At 44.2% G+C, this 21,061-nt stretch overlaps 2 protein-coding genes across 4 annotated transcripts in view; both read right to left on the bottom strand.

Moving 5' to 3' along the window:
- snap91a (synaptosome associated protein 91a) overlaps window positions 1-2,688 on the bottom strand; it is a 49,660-nt gene extending 46,972 nt beyond the window's left edge. The window contains exon 1 of the mRNA XM_085802783.1: window positions 2,489-2,688. Coding sequence (XP_085658909.1) covers window positions 2,489-2,618 — 130 coding nt within the window. The 5' untranslated portion in view covers window positions 2,619-2,688. The remainder of the gene's footprint in view (window positions 1-2,488) is intronic.
- Window positions 2,689-4,670: 1,982 nt separating this feature from the next.
- Window positions 4,671-21,061, bottom strand: part of dop1a (DOP1 leucine zipper like protein A) — a 32,000-nt gene continuing 15,609 nt past the window's right edge. For all 3 annotated transcript variants that reach the window (XM_085802782.1, XM_085802780.1, XM_085802781.1), the window contains 23 exons: window positions 20,328-20,611; window positions 20,088-20,240; window positions 19,855-19,955; window positions 18,111-18,376; window positions 15,529-17,668; window positions 14,461-14,572; window positions 14,114-14,296; window positions 13,285-13,410; window positions 12,731-12,865; window positions 12,310-12,365; window positions 12,108-12,212; window positions 11,868-11,934; window positions 11,539-11,683; window positions 10,731-10,810; window positions 9,107-9,216; window positions 8,682-8,831; window positions 7,615-7,676; window positions 7,158-7,310; window positions 6,717-6,853; window positions 6,527-6,582; window positions 5,859-6,023; window positions 5,502-5,631; window positions 4,671-5,278 (listed from right to left, as the gene is read on the bottom strand). In XM_085802782.1, coding sequence (XP_085658908.1) covers window positions 4,970-5,278; window positions 5,502-5,631; window positions 5,859-6,023; window positions 6,527-6,582; window positions 6,717-6,853; window positions 7,158-7,310; window positions 7,615-7,676; window positions 8,682-8,831; window positions 9,107-9,216; window positions 10,731-10,810; window positions 11,539-11,683; window positions 11,868-11,934; window positions 12,108-12,212; window positions 12,310-12,365; window positions 12,731-12,865; window positions 13,285-13,410; window positions 14,114-14,296; window positions 14,461-14,572; window positions 15,529-17,668; window positions 18,111-18,376; window positions 19,855-19,955; window positions 20,088-20,240; window positions 20,328-20,611 — 5,225 coding nt within the window. In that variant the 3' untranslated portion in view covers window positions 4,671-4,969. The remainder of the gene's footprint in view (window positions 5,279-5,501; window positions 5,632-5,858; window positions 6,024-6,526; window positions 6,583-6,716; window positions 6,854-7,157; window positions 7,311-7,614; window positions 7,677-8,681; window positions 8,832-9,106; window positions 9,217-10,730; window positions 10,811-11,538; window positions 11,684-11,867; window positions 11,935-12,107; window positions 12,213-12,309; window positions 12,366-12,730; window positions 12,866-13,284; window positions 13,411-14,113; window positions 14,297-14,460; window positions 14,573-15,528; window positions 17,669-18,110; window positions 18,377-19,854; window positions 19,956-20,087; window positions 20,241-20,327; window positions 20,612-21,061) is intronic.

The following is a 21,061-nucleotide window of genomic DNA, read 5'->3' as shown; positions in this document are numbered from 1 at the left end:
CTCTGACTTCTTCTGTTTAACTAAATGCTTCCTAAAAGTCCACAAATTCACAGGTCTATCATACTGTCCTAGAAACCAAGCAAGCTTCCAAATTCCCAGCACTTGTATACTAATGTTCAAAGTGAACATGTAAAATGAATGGTTTGAGACAGTGTAAGTGGTTGTGTTGATGGAAACTCTCGCTCTCTGTACTGAGAAGGTTTCAGAGCAGGTTTGAGTAGCAGGTGTTAATATGCAAAATACAGTCATAAGCCTTTACAGGTGTGTAGTTGAGAAGATGGGTGTGGATAACTACTGTGTACTCTTAGAATAACACAGTCGTACGAAATCGCAACTTGTTTCATTAGTTAAGATTGCAGTCGGCTCTGTTGTGCCATCAATCCATTAATCCTTTATATTAATTACGGAATCTGTTAATTATCATTATTTCATTTGTTTCACTTCCTCTGTGGATGACGAGGGGTGAGTGCTCCCGTGCCGACAAAATGCTGACACACACCTTGGCAAATGGTAGAGCAGTCTCTACTGATTCAATGCAGCTCATCATTCAGATTTATTTCTCAGTCTGGACATGAACCGACGTCTGGGTTCAGTTTGTAATAATTGCCAACTTCAACTTCACGCCATTTCCTCAGACTAACAGAAATGTGTGATGTTGATGGCTCAACAGTGCGCTGAAAGTGTAGCTGAGTCATTTGTACAATGACCTGTTGTTACAAAATTTGACACGTAAATAGATCAGAAAGACCTCTGTCCTTCATGTCTTTTATATTATCTCCACCAATACATCCTTTAGCTCCTTTTCAGTATCTGTTAATATGTAAATTTGGTGTTGAACATTTTGTTATAAGCTCTCTGGACTATTCTGAGGCGAGAAAGCAGCTGGAGAGAGCAGTTTTATTTCCATGGATGTTCTGCAGTATTATTTCTAATTGTTGCAGTGTTGACTGCAGAGGGCTAATTTGAAATTATGGATGAGTGGAGACAAGATAACAAAGGGAGGGAGAGAGAGAGAGGGGGGAGGCTACATTTATATATCTAACATCAGATTTTTAGAGCTTATTGATATTCACTCAGACTGCTGGTGAGCATTTATTCATTCATTATTGGATGTGGATCGGATCAATCCTGTTGGGCCTGGTGTACAACACAATGTGTCCGATGTGTTTTCTGCAACTGGGCCCACATGAAGTTCAGCCCTCACACTGATGTTGAGCTATCTCTGTCTGCATAAACTGGGGGAACATGTCTATCTTAAAATATGATTATGTAACTTGTAGGTTGTTTTCTTCAGTTATTGTTAGATGGATAATGATGAGTTCACACCACATTTGTCCAGTTAGAGAAAGGGAAGATGTGTTGGGGGCAGGAGCAGAGGTCAAACCATGCCAGGCTGAGGAACATGAGGGAGGAGAAGAACAGCAGCATCAGTACCTGAGCTGGAGGAGTGTCAGAGTAACACAGGTTTATGGTCTCCTCCCAGTTACCAGTACGTCCTCTCCTGTTGGACTGAGGACAGACTGGACACTACCGTGACTCACTATCACCTCTTATAAGGGTCAAAGTGATACCACGAAACAGGACAGCTAGCTGGTTATCATGCAAACTTCAGCAGACATCTTAGCAACACAACACATAGATGTCTTTGATGTTACATGAAAACGGTTGTTTTCTCACACACTGGTGATAATTTCAGTTCATCTATGAATATTTTAGATGTTGGTCGATCGATATCAAAGCAGGTAACTAAAAATCTATAGGGCCAGATGATACATTCACTGTATGTGCATCCTCTGCAACACCCATACACCATGGAGGCCCATGGTGCTGCTCACATTCCCAAACATAATGTTTCAAATTCATTCATTATAGAAATTCAAATGAGAGCCTGTATTCATCTTTTCAGATAGAACCAATTGGCAAATTGCTTCAAGACGGACAGTAGCCTAGCTAATGCTGGCGTGGTACACAGCTATCATAATGGACAAGATCCATGTGTTTAGTAGTAACAACAACAGCACTTTTAACCTTTTCAATTATGCATCAACCAGTAGGGCTACTGGAGCAGCATGGGAGAGACAGACCTCCAGTCAGCAGGAAGCTCCAGTACCAGTTCAAGTTCACCTGGGTGAAGATGGAGCCCTGGTGGCATTATAGGTGATAGGTTGGTTTGTACGGTGTGTGTGTGTGTGTTTGCTTGTACACGTGAGCATATACTGTGGCTGAGGAAGGAACCCCCTCTAAGCACATTGACACATGCTGCTGGAGCAATGGATGGGGGAGGCAACCATCATGGTAGGCTACTTGGTGCTTGGCCTAGTTGTGCATGAGGAGGATGCACGGATGGATGGAGGGTCACAGTAGATAGATAGATAGATAGATAGATAGATAGATAGATAGATAGATAGATAGATAGATAGATAGATAGATAGATAGATAGATAGATAGATAGATAGATAGATAGATAGATAGATAGATAGATACTCACATTCCAGGTGTTTTTTCTTTGGAGCGGTCTGTTCATGTGTGGTGGATTTACACACCGCCCGGGCCACCTCGGATCCCGTCAGGCTGTACTGCGCCGCGGCGATGCGGTCCGTCAGCGTCTGACCCGACATCTTCTTTCCGTGGAGCTCAACCTCGACTAAGCTACCAAGCGTCCAATAATAATATGGTCCTACCCCCCCTCCTCTCCTCCTCCTCTTCCTCCCTATACAGCGAAGTGAATGACCAGCCTCAGTAGGACCAGCTGCTCTCAGAAACCCCCCTTCCTCCTCCCAAAGGAACAAGTAGCCTACCACTAATAAAGAGACAGACTGGAGCTCACTTTCTTTCTATTAATTGATTTTAAGCTGCAAAACCAATACTACAGAATCTGGCTGGTTCCCACACTCAGCTGTGTTGAATCTTTCTGGAACAATCATGAACTGACTTTCTCTGCTCAAGGCCAGCCCCCTCTGGAAATTATAGCCTAGTGTAGTCTATAAACGGAAAACAATAAGCAACTGCAAAAAATCCTTTTCCTTTTTTCTTTTCGATCACCTCATTGTTGGACACCCTCCCTGACAAAACGCTCCTCTCTCCGGATGATGCAGCCTCCCTTCCTCCCTTCCTTCTTCTTCCAGTCTCCTGGATAATCCTCAGCACCACCTCCACCACCACCACCAGTCCGACAGTCCGTGTGTATCAGCGGGGCGTGCAGGGGAACATCAAGCCCTGGCTGGCATCATCACCCTCCACCATCCACTGCAGCGGTTTCTCCTCCTCCTCCTCCTTCCTCCTCCTCCCTCCTCCTGATGGACGCTTCCTCTAGCTGATGCTGATGCTGCTGCTGCTCCACCGTCAGCCTGCTGCGAGCCCCGGCGATGGACGGCGCTTCACACCGGGTCGATGGACGGACGGATGGATGGATGGCGGTGTTTTCGGAGGGGATTTACTTACATCCTCTTGTTTATTTAATTATTAATATATTTATATTTCTCACCACGCCCCGCCCCCCTCGCATGAGTCAGGTGACGCAGTGTTACCAACCCTGCGGCTGCTTCTGTCATCGCGAGAGCTGGGAAGAGGAGGAGGAGGAGGAGGAGGAGACGAGAAGAGGTTGCGAACGTGAGGGGATGATGACGTGAAGGGTTAATGAAGCTACTACACACCACACGCAGGCAGGCAGGGCGGGATGCTCGTCATCATGCCGCCACCACACTATGAAGGTCATGTGAAGCGTGCTGCCTCGCTTCACACTATTTTCTTTGATCGAGGAGCCATAAAAACGAGATGAAACTGCAGGCACGCGCGAGGGGACGCTGCCTCTGTCTCTGTCCATGGTGCTGATATCATCAGCTCTGGTGCAGCTGGTGGTTTGGACTGTGATTTGTTGATCTTTTCTTTTTTACATAAAATACTGATTTTTTTTTTCTTTTTGTCATTGCACACGTTATAATATAATTTGATATGTAGGCTTTTTTTTTTTTTTTTTTACCTCTGGTGAGATTTTGCTACAGTGACATGCAAAATTTCAGTTAATGTGAACAGTGAACAGCAAGTGGAGGATTAAATGATTTCCAAAGTTAAACATGAAACACTCTTTTGCAATATTTTAAGCAGAATCAGTGTATTATTTTCTGTTTTCTACAATTTATGAGTGAAAAAGGGAAAGCAGCAGAATCTGCAAAAGAAAGGGAAATCCAGGAGACTTGAGCTCTCAGAGAACTTTGACCATGGTATCAGACAAGCTATTTTCAGACAAGCTATTTACACACACACACTGTCATAGTTTCCAAGGGGGGCTATAGGTACTACATGCAGGGTGCTCAAACCGTTGCTGCAGGCCCCTTTCCTTTTCTGTCATTTTGAAAATGTAAAAGATGGGAGAAAAAATCATATTATTTAAAATGTAAAGGGAATGTGTCATCTGTAATTCCATGCCTTTTGGAGATCATTTCATCTTCCACTTGCTTAACCTTTGCAAGCCACTGTAATTGCACAGGTATTTTTTCTTTAAATGATCCGTGCTTCATCTACAGTTGGACACTGGGTGAGTCACTCCCAGTATTTTATGCAATAAACTCTGCTCCCTCATGTAAAGTAGAGAAGGAGCCGTGACCGGATCCCCAAGACCTGACCCTGACAAGTGAATATTCAACATTGTGATGAGAGTAACACAGGTCCTGTACCCCTCCGTTAGAAATCTTTATTAAGTCACATCGATATGGAATGGCACAGCATCTTCACTTTGTCCCAGGGGACCCACATAAAATGTTAAAAGTCAGTCATCAAAGCTGCTCCATATATACAAATAATTAAAATTAAATACAATAGCCTTTGAAATGTAAAATAATCATTATAAATACAAAAAATGTACAAACTATTTCCCCATTTATATTCCCTTCTTCTTAATGTACAGATTGAGGTTTTTCACTAGTGTTGATCAGTTATGAGTTAATCCCATGATTCTTCCCTTGCCGTGTTCTCACGTCTTGATGAGTCCCTCTAGAAAATCTTTTTCCACCATCTCCTCGATGTTCTGTCGAGCTTGACTCCAGAAGACTTTCTGGCTCTCCAGTTTGTGGCCCTCCTTGTGGCTGGGGAAGGATGAGTTTGTGGGGTTGTGGGTGTAGGAAAGCCCTGAGCGGCTGCCGGCCTTGCTGTTGAACACCTGGCTGAGCAGGTTGAAGAAGGGCAACAGCTGCTCCATGCTGCGGATCACATACAGGGTCAGCATCAGGTGGCCTGGCTCCCAGGACAGGGTTTTGGTGGAGCAGTCCTCCTCGGGGTTTTTCTAAGGGAAGGAGGACGTAACATAACGAGTTACTATAGATGACAGAGTAGAAAAATGAATGTGAGCTTCTGGAGGAAACTGCAGCACGAATGAAATGAGCTGTGACATAAAAGAGAAATTGGTGTCCTTTCATAAATGTTTCTGTGAACACTAGACACGTTGAATGAAGCCATTTCTCTCCATCACTTAATAACCCTGTGTAGACAGAGGGCGGATGATATACCTTCGCTCGTTTCCTCAGCAACTTCGCCAGTCGGACCACGTATGGCTTAAACTCCCTCTGATGAGTCCCCTGACGTCTCACTTCCAATCCTGAATCATCTGAAGCCTCTGGGATGAACGCCCAGCGGTACCTATAACGAGGCAGATCTCACTCAGGAATAACACAATTTTCGTCTATTTACTGAGCCACCAAAGCATTAAACGAGCAACTTCCAAACACCTTATTCACGTGCCCACTCAAATACACACAACACAATGTGATTGGACATTCTTCCATTCATCGCAAATGAGGAAAGGCACACATTTAGAGTGTCACATCATGCACAGCTTATTTTCACCCATTTATGTTTGTACTAACATCTGGAATTGAGGCAGGCTCTCGGGAGGCAGAGCCAAGGCCAGATCAAGGAGCTTGCAGGCAGACAGATAGAGGTTGAGCCAGCGCTGGCTGTTGTAGGAAGTGGAGAAGCCGTTCCCTCCGGAGTAGGTTGTCTCCAGCCCGGCTACAGACGGGCCTGATGTTCTAGAGAAGAACAGGAGATGATATGTTATTTAAAGGTGTACAGAAACGGCCGTTTGTCCTGTTTGTCGCGCCGAGTTGTCACGAGCTGCAACACGAGTTTACCCGAGTAAGGAAAACGAATTTGATTGGTCGTTATCAAGCGGGCGGGATATTCAAAGCTTGGGGCGAGACCGAGCTCCGTGTGTGTGTGCGTGTCTCAGACGTTTGAATGACGGATGACAGATCCAATATCAGTGGCTGATGAATCGTGTACAGGCTGACGTATAATCCGTGCGCCTGCATTATCCAATGCGAAAAAAAAAATACACACTTTCATCCCGGATTTACTCAAAAATAGAATTTTGCACAAAGTTTGGCCTACATCGTCTGAAAGATGAGTTATCATATTAATTTTATGATCCAGAGTGGGCTCAAATTCAGTTTTCTTTTCTGTACACCTTTAAGGAACACAGAAAGATGTTATTTTTGATGCTGAAATCCAGTTTACAGTCATCAATAAATACCTCGATATGTCTTCATCTGCTGTCAGCTCCTGCTCCATCAGTAGAAACACCTGAACCTACAGGAAGACAGTTGTATCAGTTTATGAATAAGTGTGTGTGTGTATGTGAATGGGTGAATACATGTAGCAGGCTGGAGGAATGAACACAAAGGTAGAGTGAGTGAGAGAAAGAGAGTGCAGTTGTTTCTCACCAGCTCTGTGATCATGGTGGGCCACAGCGAGGTGAGGTGTTGAGGCGACATGCGCAGCAACAGCACTCTGAAGAACAGGAACACCTGAGCATGGAGGATGGGCACCTGAGGCAGACGCAGGCTCTCCACCAGACGCTCTGAACACACAGACACACACAGTTAGTACCCGCTCAATTAATGTGGTAAAACTTGAAGGTCAAAACACCTGAAAGCTTCATCTGTAACATTTTTAACACTAATGTTTTCAGATTCTAGATAAAACAATGCAAAGGCAACACTGGATATTTTCAAAACTTGTCAATAATAGTTTTCATGACTGTATCAAAACCTCAATGTATGATTTGTCTGATGTAACTCAGTCCATTAGGGTTAATTTTTTATGCTGCTTGGTATGGGAAATGGTGTAAAGTGCTGCTCCATGTCTCTGTGTGTATTATTTACCTTGTATGTCTGGCAGGTATTTCTGGTACTGGTCCACTTCACTGCTGTAGATGGTGAAGGCCAGCCGTTTGAGCAGCATGGCCCTTTGTTCCAGCTCAGCATCTCTGTTGGTGAACAGACTCAGAGAGCTGCTCTGAGCTACAGCCACCCGGGCTGGAGTAGGACACACACACACATACACACACAGTCTTTTAACTCATAATAGACTTGAACTATATTACATTAGCATATTTTTGCAGCTGAATGGGTTGTTGATTAATTGGGAGTGGAAATTAAAGTGTTTGTTTGGATCAAGACACAGATTTAATTCTGTCTGAGATGAAACATGAAAAGGGCAAAACAATCTGCAAGTGTCAGTTTGATGATCATGATCTGCTAAATGGTCTGTGACCAAACACAGCGGTGAGAGCTAAACTTATCTATAAACTAAACTGTAGTAAAGAATCATAAAGCTTACTCATGAGGTCTCTGAATGTCGTCTTATCATGAGTCATCAGGTGGTCGATGATGGCTCTCCAGCTGAAAAATGACAGACATTTTCTTTATCTACCATTATACAAACACACTGAGACAAATAAGCAGACATAGCCTATGGCATTAAAATCAGCCATTAATAATTTATGTTGATGGAAAATTTAGGTAAACACACTCTAACACATTGACTTTAAAATGAAACTCAGCTGTGCATGAAATTAGTTCTATCAGAAAATAGCACACTGGGAGGTCTCAGTCCTTTGTAAGCATACTGTGCATATAAAATGTACTGTATGTGTCTTGAAACACAGTCTTGCTTCATCCACTAGACACATGTAGTTAATACAATTTGAACAAGTTCGTATGACTTTGCTTTACATTAAAAACCAAGAGTTGAAGCAGAAGTAAGTGATATATTTGTGTTAATATAAGTCTTAAATAGTTATATCTTCCGACAGCAATCACTTACATAGAGTGTTTGGACTGAAACACGGGTCTGTCAGTCCCTCTGCTCTGCTCTGAGCCGAAGAGAAAACATTTATCGTATCCTACAGTTTTTATCCAATGAGGAGAGAGAACGGCATGCAGGGCTGTGTGTGCAGCCAAGGAACGCCGTGAATGTGGTGACGTAGGGACGAGGACTGTTATGGTGCGTTCAAGGAAACTCGTATTTTTCCGACCGTGAAGTCGTACCAGTTCGATCTGGTACGAGTTCACCGGTCGGAAGTTACGAGTGGCCGTTATAGTGACTTTCACCGGTAAAACAGGTCGGAAAAACACGAGTGGGTTGCCTGAAACGCTACAAAGTCGTAAGTTGTGACTTGAAGCTGTAATTTACGATTTCAAAAGCCTGCCTGGAACGCAGCATTAGCGAAAACGACCGGACCACTTACTTCTGCTTTAACTAGGAACAATATAGTGGACAAACATGGGAAGATAGTAAACGTGCCTATTTTTCTCCTCAATTTCAGTGTAATTATTTAGGCCACATGTTAAGAGGAGCTATAAAAGTGGTCACCCACACACAGCCCAGCTCTCTCCCCTACTCACTGACTGACGCAGGACGAGTCCATCTGGAAGAAGGTGTGGTCCATGAAGAGGTCGAATGCCTCCTTCTTCCAGGCTCGGCGAGTGTACTGGTATCCACTCAGGCTGCTTAACAGTTGGATACAGGCCCGATAGCTGGGGGCGTTGTGAGCACTGCCACGAGAAAAGGAAACATTACACTTTCAAATTCAAACATGCATGTGAACAGCTAGACTTAATTTCACACTCGCCAGTTCACTGCACTTCATCCTCCTTAGTAACATGAAAAAATATTTGTTTCGCCTTTTCCTGACATTTAAACTTGTATTTTACTAAGTAAAAAAACAAAAAGTGGAATTTGTAGGTTACAGCTGTGTAAAGCACAATATTAGCCTCTAAACACAACCATACACAGAAAGTAATTTAATGAAAACAAGGTTTGTTCACACCTGTGGTTGCGGAGGTAGGGCACTACATAGTGCATGATATTAACCAGCAGTGGGATCACCCTCTCCTTCTCATCGCTGTAGAAGACCATGTCCAACAGATGAGCCAGCACCTAACAAATAGATGAATTCAGGATTCCTTAAGTAAACACGGCAACACTGTCTGATGATGTGCTTACAGATATAATTACAACAGCAGGCAGCAAGATTATAAATACATCTCTTCAAACTGGCATCTTCCTAGACACGTTTCAAACAGCCACTGTAATACACTCATTAAAGAACCCAGACCCAGAGCAGCTATAAGCCCTTCTCCAACTTTCATTGGTTAGGTACTCAAAAAGATAGTTTCAGACTGTGTAAATGAAATAAATCGTGGAGGATCCTCAGTCAGACTGTAGATCATTACACAGCACTGAAACTGCCCTTAAACCGCTCTTAAAAGAAGATGCAATCTCAGACTACACTGTGATGGAAATACAAAGTCTTGAGTATTGTTGTCTCGGATGGATCTAAGTGCAGAGCTCAATATCCTAATCAATCATTATAAAAATGTGTTCATCTTTCTGATTACAAGGTAAACTGGTTCAAAACAGACAACAAAGGGAGATTTCAAAAGGCTTTATTTCAAGTAAGCCCATTTACTGTAATGCACTTTTTTACTGTCCTCCCCCAAAAAATGAAAGCACTGAGAGACTTCAACTCAAATACACACTCTTCTGTTAACCACAACCAAGAGGAGAGGGCACATTAGTCCAGCTCCAGCTGCTCTGCTCTGGCTTCCTGTAACATTTCACATTGATTTGAAGATCCTCCTCCTTTTATACAAAGGCTTTAATGGATCAAGCCACATTGCTAACTCCCATGTTGCCCATTTGCTTTCAAGAGCACTACAATCAGCAGACCCAGCAACAGCTGAAAGAAAAGCAGGAGCGTGGTTTCTGTCAATTACGCTCATCAACACTAATTAACACTATGGAACAAATATAATAAATATGAAGAAGAAAGCTAACTTGCTAAACATTATTAAAAGAAAGTTTATGTTTCTTCACCTTAACCTTCAACCTAAATTCAGCTACAAGCATTAAATTGCATTTTATCTATGAATGTTTTTGTTATTTGTTCATTTATTTAGGGCGCCAACCCTTTGAATGACAAACTGCAGTTTAACATACTGTATATTGATAAACTGCCTCTACTAAACATGTCAGTGTATAAAGATGCAAATAGCAGTAAAGCTCGGGCAAAATCTGCATAATTAGCTCTAGACTGGGCTAAAACAGCCTGGGTGGAAAACATGGTGCATGGCTTTGTTTGTCCAGCTCAGCACATTCACAGCACACAGCACTAATCCCAACAAAGTGATTTATTGGTTGACTAATAATGATTTACATCAGGGGAGGGGAGCTAGTTGTAAATCAGCTGTGTGGAGTTCAGTAGGAGTGTACTGTGTGTAGTCAGTGTACTGTTGGGCTACATCTGGGAGCAACAGGCCTGGACATAGCTGGTGAATGTGAGTGAAAGCAGCTTGAGACATAATCAAGATGAACAATGGAAACAACTAAGAAACACTGAGAGAGTGGTGCAGGACGGGTTGAGCTGAATCACAGAGACATGAGTGTTTTACCTCAGCCAACAGTGTGAGGGCGTGAACACTGTACACTGATGGAGTGAAGCTGGAGGCCTCCATCACTGTGAGCATTAAATCTACAAAACACACATAGCAAACATTAACAGCGGCTAAACAGCAGAATCATATTAATATTGCCATGCTGAGGCATGCAGACCATTATGCAAAAATATGCACACATCTCACATGCTTATTGTGGTGCATGTGAACAGGAGCATCTGAGTGCTCTGTTCTTACCCCTCACATGTAGTTTCAGTGCCTCACATTCAGATTAATTTCTTTCTCTGAATCAAATGGATCACCCAGATTAATAGACATCTCTAGTATACACACAGAAAATACCTCTCCCTTTCCAAAACAAAGACTACCACAACTTTGTATTGAACTTATAAAATATCAGGGCTGAGGTCTCAATCATGCCTGTTGATGTGACTTTTGTTAACAAATCACACAGCAACATTTATGTCTGTAAACATATACGTGTATAATAGATACAGAATGTATTTTCTTAAGCCCACATGAATCTCTTTCAACCCTAATTTATTGAGTTTAATTTTGTGTTGAATTTGTGGTTATAACTGATCACACTGTTAGCACCAGGACATCTCTCCCATGTGTTAATACAATGTGGAAAGGGATATGGAACAATACATTAAAGCGTTTTTTCACTTTCCTATTAGACATGGTGCCAAAAGTTTATATTAGTTTAAGGTGTGTATATACACATTGCAGCAAAATCTAATCAAACAGATATGATCTTCATTGGCACTTGCTCCAATGGAATAAGTGGATGAAAGAATCTCACCTTCTACATCAGACTCCAGATTGGTCCCATCCACAACGATCTGAGGAGAAGCCTTCACCTCCAGGTTTCTCCTCAACCACGTGGTCTGCTCCAGAGAGGAGCCTGCTATTGTCCCGATGGCCTCCACTACTTTGTGGGTCACATCCTGAATACACATAGAATACTCATTAGTAAGGGATAATATCCAATCAGGATGTATTACAGTAATTCAGTCTATGATCCCGTGTGACTATAGATCATGAAAGTAAAGCAAAACTTCAGTAAACATTAAAACAACATGAAAACTACACGACATAATAACAATTTAAAGTTAAAGGTGAATTAATCACCTGCAGCTCCCTTTGGTCCTTCTTACTCTCCAGGTTGGGGTTCTTCAAGATGAACTCATTCAGAACTCTAGAGAAAAGAAAGAGAAATGAGCCTGTTAAATAAGACTGACCTGTGAGCTTCACTCCAACATCCACAGATGGACAAAATTAAATGCAATTGTTCAACTGATTCCCCAGAGGTTGTGAGGCTATAAGGACACCTGTACAACTACTGGAAGGAGAGAAGGAGGAGAAACTAACCCCAATATGAGAAACTGTCCAGGGGCAGGCAGGCCTAACTGCACAGAGTCCTTCAGCAGCGCCAGCAGAGATGGCCAGCTGTCAACTAAACTGGACACAGGGATCCTAGGACAATCAAGAACACAAGGTAAAGTGTAAAGAAATAAGTGAAATCATATAGATAAATCCAATATATACTATTGTTTGGAAGCAGTGGGCTCACCTTTGAACATAAGCATAGAAGAACTGTAGCATGCAGACCTCCAAAGACAGGTGCTTCTGTGTGTGTAGAGAGGAAATATCATGAATGACGAGGTGAAAATAAGAGACTCGTGAAAAAGCAATGCACCAAAACTGCAATATCGCACTGCAAAACTTACAAAAGCATGATTAACATGCTAATACAACAAACCTCTAACCCTGTACCTGCTTTGGAAATAAAAGCTGTGATTAAATGAAGTGTGATACAAATTCCTGACTTAAATTACAAGTTAACAACCTGTGCTGCAGTTGAGCAGATGTGAAAGTTATGGTGTGGTAAAGCTCTAATAGCTCTGCAGCCTCTAATGATCCTTTGAATGGTCTACAAGCTACAGTCAGTAACAATACAGTTACAATACAGCGACACAAACATAAACACAAACCTTGTCCTTTGCAATGGCAGGTGGCTGTTTCAGGACCTCCTTGACCGTCTGCATGACTGTCTCAGTGCGCATGGCGCTCACTGAACGGACCAGCTCGACCAGCAGCAGCTGCTCTTCACTAGCGAGAGGAATCACCTGAAAAAATACACACAGCATAAATCCAGATCAGAGGTTTAAGTGTAAGCACAACACCTTCACTCAAAGTAAAACACATTGAGTCATCAATAACAATACATGCACTGCATTTTCAGTGGCACCTTCTGAGCAGCTAGTGATTAGAGAGTAGTCAGACACACTGGGGTTGTAATGTTTTACATGGACGGTAATGGCACAAGAAACATTCTTATCACTCAAGGGCCTTTTTAAGGTATCATCTCTCAAAGCCATTATAATGGGAGGTTGGAATGAAACGGCCTGCTGTTATATTTCAGTCTGCAACATTAAGACATTTTTCTCTACTTAGTGAGCACAAACGACTACACTTGAAAGTAACAAAGGATGTGTTTAGATGCTGCTCAACCCTGAAACTGCGGGATGTTTTTATCAGTACTCACCTTATTTCTGACTGGAGTCTTTATCTGTTTCCTCTCATTCCAGACATAAGCAATTGCTGCCATGAAGTGAGCTCCATGGTTCATGGAGATTGGACCAAGCAGCTCGAGAATTTGCTGACGGAGGTTCTGTCAAACAGATTTATGTGAGGTTAGACCTAAAAACATGTATTATTCAACACTTTTAGTTTCAACACACTATAAGCTTTGCTAATAAAATGTCTATGTCTAGTGTATTGTGCAAAGTAAAACACAATTGACTGCAATAACTCAGTGTTGTAATATGCTTAAATGACTGGGGAGGCATCTCATTTACAATATTACACGCTAGACCCTCCACATGTAGTCTGGTTACTGAAACAAAACAAATTCTCAAACATCATTATTGTTGTGCTGCCCTGATGTACACTGTCCACTCCCCAATCTAAAACTGGAAAAACATGGGAGTCAGTTGTTAAAGTAAATTAGGTTTGTTATTATTCCTCCTTCAGGGACACAGGCCCATCAATGATTACAAATCATGTTCTGTGCACGATAGAAATCACTGTATTATCTCAGTGAAAATTAAATTACAAGTCCGTCTCCGGAAAAAACTAATGCTATTTAGGCAAAGTTATTAACTATTTTAAGAAAAATACGGAGCTATAATTGCAGAAAAAGTACTTCACGGTCATTACTGAAACTGTTGAGACCTGAAATCCATATAATGTGCATTAGTTTCTCATCTTCACCGACCCTCTTATGGAATTATTCAGGCTTTTTTATCGGTTAGTAAAACATGCTAAAACTGCATTATAATATATTACAGAAAAACTCATGCTGCCTGGTGTACCTTTGTGGAGCCTAGGTTGATGTTGGAAGTGGAGGAAGCGGAGGCAGCAGCTGGCTTGTCAGAGGTGTCGGCCTGGTGGAGGACACTCCACAGCAGGGTGACGGATGACATGATGGTATGGAGGATGGACAGTATACCTGAACGGGCCTCAGCAAGGTGCTTCTGGTCAACACTCACTTGTAACTGAAAGACACAAAATTTAATGAAACTGAGTGAGTGCTTACTGAACAATACCATATTATGCAATGAAGATATATCAATAAACATGATAATTATGTATCAAATAATGACACATATCAGTTTTTATGTTCCAAACTGTTACAATAATGTTGCTACAGCGCCCTCACCTGGTGATACTGGGAGCTGGGATCCAGCAAGCAGTAATGGATGATGGCCGTTATCCCCTCCAGCACTGTCAGAATCAGGTCAGGCGGGATGCAGACGGCCATCCACTGAGGTCTGGAAGATAAAGGGAGAAAATACAGTTTAATCAGTGCAGATTTTGAGTTTTTGTTTATTAACATATCAGGACAAAAATGTGGAATGCTACACAACGAACACAATTAGTAAACATCCAAAAGATGGATAATGTAACTGTATAACAGAGCAACTGTATTCGACAGTCAACACTGCCACCTGGTGACCGAAACTTTGCTATGTGGCTCTACAGCACTGTACTAGCTGTAGGATGTCCAAACTATTCCACAAAGGGCTGTGTCTGTGTGGCTACAGGTTTTCTTTCCAACCAAGCAGCAGCACACCAGACTTGACTCATTTAATTATCAGATCTCAGTCTTCAGACAATTGATTGGTCAAACTGTGTGCTCTTGATTGGTTGGAACAAAAATCTGCAGCCTGATGGCCCTTTGTGGACTAGTTTGGACTAGAGCACTGGAAAAGAGAGTAACGACACGCATTGGTTCAATGGAAGCGCCTCCTGATGGAGGAATATGGGTATTGCAAAAGCGCCCAAGAACTGACAACTCTGCATTGTTGGTGAATGAGCAAGTGTGGTATTTTCAATAATTTAAGGACATTTATAGATCACCCACGTTAATAGCATCATTGAGGACCCTTTACAAATAAACATTAATACATAAGGCGAGTAAAAAAAACAACAACAAAAAAACAGTTGTCTACATTAATGTTTCAATCTACATTTTGTCATAAACAAATTATGTATAATTTGATATGACCAAGACACCTAAAAACAAAAACACGGCCGTTTTCATCGATTTACAAGCAAGTGGGCAACACACATACATTGGAGTGAATGGGTTTTCTGGGCGATTTTGCAATGCCCATATCCTGCCATTCAGGGCGCAAAATGCTTACCACGGGAGTCAATGGTGGTGTCGTTACTCTCTTTTCCAGTGCTCTAGTTTGGACATGCCTGATGTAAGTGATGTTCATACCTGGTGTCAGTAATCCCAGTTTCATAGCGGTACTGCTGAAGAAGATTGTCCAGGTTCCTGCACAGCTGCAGAGTGACAGATGCCACCACTCTCCTCAGCACCCTCCCCATGTACGGCAGCGTGGCTGTTATGAGCCCGATCCACTGGGGGTGCATCTTGCACGCGTGGTGCTGATGGAGCGCCCTGATCACCGCGCACAGGAACATGCCCTGCGCCGTGATAGGCTGCCCGTGGAGGTACTGCAGCGATGTCATCGGCTGCTGAGGGTTGACGACGTGCTCCACTTCGCCGCCGAGGATTTCGAACCCTGCCCCGGCGCCGCTTCCCGTCCCTCCGCCACCTACCGCGCCTCCAGCCACGGGTACTCCTTCTCCTCCCTCCTCGGCCGGCACCAGGACTCTGTGCTCAAGCACGACGAGGCTCTGCAACAGTCTGAGCAGCTGCGACTGGACGGCGCTGCAGCTGTCGATCTGGTCCTCCGACAGGTTGATGACGCTGTCCTCCGACAGACCCTCCTCCACCGTGGCCACGTTGACCCCTGCCACGCGTTGATCGTGCCACTTCTGGGCGCTGAATATGGAGGAGAGCAGGCAGTGGAGAACCACCTTTTGAACTTTGCACTTGGAGAGGACATCACTGATGAAACTGGCAAAGCCCTTAGCTGAGCCACCTGTGACTTTGGATAGCTCGCTAAAGAGGAGAGCCAAGACCTCCACACTGGTCAGCTGCATGGCTCGGTTCCCCGCCAGGTCCTGAGGGCCCGCCGCCAAGTGGGCGGAGTAATAGCTTCGGAGGAAATAGAGACAAAGGGAAATGATGATCTCCAGGTACATGGCGCTGCGAAATGAGTGGGAGTGAGAGTCCTGGGGAATGGGGCAGTAGAAGTCTTTGCCCATGACGGAGACTCTGTGGCGTGCTAAGAGGTTTTGGAGTAAAGACAGCTGTGGAGTGTAGGTGTTGTTGATGCTGGTGGTGGAGATGGCACTTACGAACCCTGAGGGAGCAGCTTTCAGCATGGCCGCGATGGCTGACAGGGCGTGGAGGGCCCGGGAGGAGTCGTACAGCTGGAGGTAGAGCAGGACGTGCTGGTAGAGAGGGTGGATGTTAAAGCGAGGCGGGGCGGAGGAGGATCTGCGTCCCGTGACACTGCCGCCCCCGACGCTCCCGACGGGACCCCCGCTGGGTGAGCCGGTGTCGCTCTCTATCTCTGATACTTCACCTTCCCCACAGCTGTACCAGTTCTCCAGGTCCAGGCTGTCCCCGAAGAAGATACTCGGCGGTAGCAGCTTCTCGGCCTGAATCGCTGCCTTCCTCTGCCTCTCCTCCTCTTTCCTCTTAGCCTTCTTGACCTTGGGCTTCGCTCCTGGAGATTTGTCCGACAGCCTCTCCATGATCTTCCCTTTAAGGCTGAGCTGGGTGCTACTATGGCTACGCTTGCGGGCCTGAGGGTCGTCCACCCGCAGGTTGTGGTCCGGGGTGGCTGGGTCGGAGCTGTCCGGTAAGGTGACGATGGAAGGGGATGAGCTGTGACGGGTGATGCCCTCTGTGTGCTGCTCCTCTGCAGACATATCAGCTGGTGTGACAGAGAAGAACTCCAGTGTCCCACCGGCCAGCATCTCTGGCAGAGTCTGGTGGCTGGAGCCAGGAGGCAGACCACCGCAGTCTAGACGGGGACCGGTCGATGTGTCGGAAGAAGTGCTGTCTGTGTCCGTCTGCGGCCAGTTCTCAGGTTGAGACGAGATCTCAAGAGACCCCTCGTCTACTAAACTCAGAACCCTGTCTATTAGCTCTTTCATAACCGAGGAAACAACTTCTTCTATAGAGTCCTCATATATGTCATCAGATGAACCCATCTGCTGGTCCGAGCCATTGACGGCGCCGATGCCACCCTCTGGTTCCTCAAAGCTGCCGTTTTCCACCGTTGATGAATGAGAACCACTGGACTCTGAGCTGGGGGGCTCCCCCTGCTGGTCAGCAGGCTGATAGTCACCAGCTAGTTGTAAATTCTCACTGCTCAGACTCAGTAAGGACAGGCTGTCACTCAGTGGATTGACAGTCAGGCAGAATGGCTCCATGTCACCCATGGCCAGGCCTCGGAGCTCCTCATGTGTGATCCTCTCCCCGTGGATGTGGCCGAAGTCTAATGAAAGAAAGTGGGAAAAAATTAAAGACCCCCTAGAAACAAAAACTTTTTGAAATTATTAACATGTCAATGTAGTGTTTGGGTTCTGCTACAAGACATTTCAGCAGCAAAGTCGCTAATGCGGTGGCCGGGCGCAAGTCATGATGCATTTGCATACTCATGAATATTCATAAAATCTGGATTTTTCAATGGGGGAGAAATAGTAGACGTGTTTTTAGCCTCTTTGAGAGTTTTTTTTTTTAAACAATTTTTGTGGGAAAGCAATTTTAATAAAAAAAATAGTCATGGCAGAGCATTTTTACAAATTTTAAAATGCCTCTTTAGGGGGACTTTAAAGATTATATGAACTGATGCTCTTGGTATATAAAGAAAGAATTTGAATGCATTAAAGGATGCAGTTGCTATTAGCAAATCAAAAAATTTAACAGGTTTTGCTCACTGTCTGAGAAGCCAGAATCCCTGGCGTAGATGGGATCTGATGGCTCCTGTTCAGGACGTTCAGGATAGACCTGGGCCCAGTGCCGCTGGGCTTGTACCCTCTGAATGGACACTCGGTGGGTCTTGGGGTGAAGCAGAAGGAGGAGTAGTGGCTCAAGGACCCGGGCAATGTCATGTCTCTGAAGGACCTGATTCAGCCAAGCCCGACCAACAGCACTGGTACATGGATCCCAATAACTCAGACAGTCCAGCATGATGAAAAGAGACCTGCAGGACCAAGCAAGAAGACATGGGAAGAGAAGAGAAGAGAAAAGAAGAGAAGAGAAGAGAAGAGAAGAGAAGAGAAGAGAAGAGAAGAGAAGAGAAGAGAAGAGAGGGGCAAGGGGGAAAAAAAAGTTCAGTGAGTCAAAGGAAAGGCCCCTTGATCCTAAATACAACTGGATCAAGAATTGGATTAAGCACAATAGGGCTGCCACAAACGATTATTTTGATAGTCGACTAGTCACCGACTATTTTTTTCGATTAGTCGACTAATCGGATCATACGTAAATTGAATGTAAAACATACAGCTTATCGCACCAGCATGCAGCTGCTCTTATATACCATCATTAGCTTTCAGCTTGAAATGTTTAAGGTATATGCTAACTTAAAATAAAGACAATTAAGATGATAGTTCATTAAACTTTTAATGAAATATGCAGCTTTAACTGTAGCATAAAGTGCAAACAGCTGAGGATAAGGCACTGGCCTAAACAACACCAAAATAAATACTTAAAAGGTTTTTTAGGTTTTTCTTTCCTTCATTTGTCTCTGGCATTAAACATAGCTACATTTAAATAAAATGAGGTAGACACCTGAAACTAGGAATTATTCACAATAATAAAGTTTTGGTAGGCTTATCATTCAAATATAACCCAGTGTAAATAATAGTCGTTCTGTTAAAAAAAATGAAAAAATGTAAATGTTCCCTTTTTACTGTCACAGAAGGAGAAACATGGAAAGACTCCACCAGAAAGTTCTGTGTAAAACTCTGTCAAATGAAAACAAGTGAAACTGAGGCGCAGCTCAAACTCTGCAAGGTGCGGACTGTGATGAGAAGCTACCGGAAAATATTGACGTGGTTTTACCATGGATGTATTATATTAACGGGTTTTACGCCGGGAGAGAAGACTTCCTCGTTAAGATGAGCGCTCATTACGTGACCAGGACGCTGTGACCAGACGCGGTAACGTTCTAGTATTCTCCAACACCGATGACGAAATGACGAACGGCTGTTTTTCAGTCCGTGATTTAAAACGGTGGAGCGGCGGTACCGCTCCTAGTAGCGCTTCTCATTTAAAATGACACAGAGAGAGAGAGAGAGGGAGAGAGGGAGAGAGAGAGGGAGAGAGAGAGAGAGGAGCGGTGGCGGCGGGGGGGAAGGGGGGGGGGGGGGGGGGGGGGGGGGGGGGGGGGCTAGGACAAGAGAGGTAGAGAGAGAAAAGAGAGAGACCACCTGTACTAACTCACCTTGAGTGAGTGAGTGCACGTGTGTGTGTGGTGGGCGGCTGAGGCGGCGGGTGCGTGTGTGGAAGGTGCAGCAGCAGTTTTGAGAGAAAAACAAAGTTAAAAAAAAGAAAAACAACGACGCATCGACTATTAAATTAGTTGTCGACGATTTTAATAGTCGACGTAGTCGTGACTAGTCGACTAATCGTGGCAGCCCTAAAGCACAATATCCATGTTGTCCATAGCTTCTGACCCACCTGTCAAATGTGCGACAAAAAGGAGACGACTTGGTGATGTTCAAATCTCGTGTCAAATGCCACAGCACAGAGAACTTCACGTGAGCCTCCAACCGAATTCTCTGCAATAAAAGGTGTTTGGTTTAATGGTGTGTGAGATTCTGTATGTGTGCTTTTGTTTTATGCTTCTTTTATGTCTGTTGGGCACGTTGAATGACCTTGTGTGGATATGTTTCTGAGTGATTCGTGCCAACCTTGTCTCTGTGCATGAGTTGCTGGCTTATGACATCCTCACAGATGCTGGAGGAAGGCACCAGGTTGTGCAGCTGGTAGAAAAGCTCCACACTGCGTTGATGGTGCTGAGGTGTCCTGTCACTCAGCTGGTCCCACAAGATCAAAGCCACACTCTGAGAAAAAAATTAGAGATTAAAGAAAACCAAAAAAAACATGAACACCGCCCACGACCAAACTCTGACCCAAGGTAAAGTCTCTACCCTGAAGAAGTCCGTCTTGTCAGCGATGTACTTCAGGATTCCCTGAGTGAGTGGCGGCCTGATGACGACAGCTACTCGCCCCTGGCTGGGGCTCATGGGCTGGGTGGACTCTGTGTTTTCGGCCGACGCCACGCTCTCAGCAGCCACCATGGCAACGGACTGGGTGAGTCCTACCAGGTCCATGAGGAGGGAGATGGCCACGCCCTGCAGGCTGAAGTCACTGGCCAGGCAGCAGGCATCCATCAGTGTCTGCAGCCACACCGGAGGACGGACCTGCTCGCTGTCTGCATGGACACAGGGAGGATATCCAGTATCTTAAAGGAGAATTTAAACCATTTTTGACCCCTAAATTGTTTTCCTGATGGTCACCCAGTGTTGGGGGGAGCAAAAAATAAGACTAAAATTGATGCAGGCAAAACAGAGTTACACCATGGCTACCCGGCTCTCGGGATAGCGACGACGGTAATGGGGGCAATTCTTTCAACCACAAAAAAACAATTAAATATCTATGGTACATGACTTGAATCCTTACGAAACACCACTGAACTCATATAGTTTACAGTATAAACAGTATAAACTTTGTGTTTTTGCATCAGGAAAATGATTTAGGGGTCAAAAATGGCCGGAATTCTCCTTTAATGTAGCACAGAATTATGTTTCACACAGATTTTATTTTCTTAAAACCCATAAATGCCCCCTGAAAAAGCTGTTTCTCAACTCAGGGACTGCACACT

Source organism: Trachurus japonicus, chromosome 16 (assembly GCF_045865225.1).
Source record: "Trachurus japonicus isolate A0001 chromosome 16, Traja_1.0".
NCBI lineage: Eukaryota > Metazoa > Chordata > Actinopteri > Carangiformes > Carangidae > Trachurus > Trachurus japonicus.
This window is presented reverse-complemented; position numbering and strand designations above follow the sequence as displayed.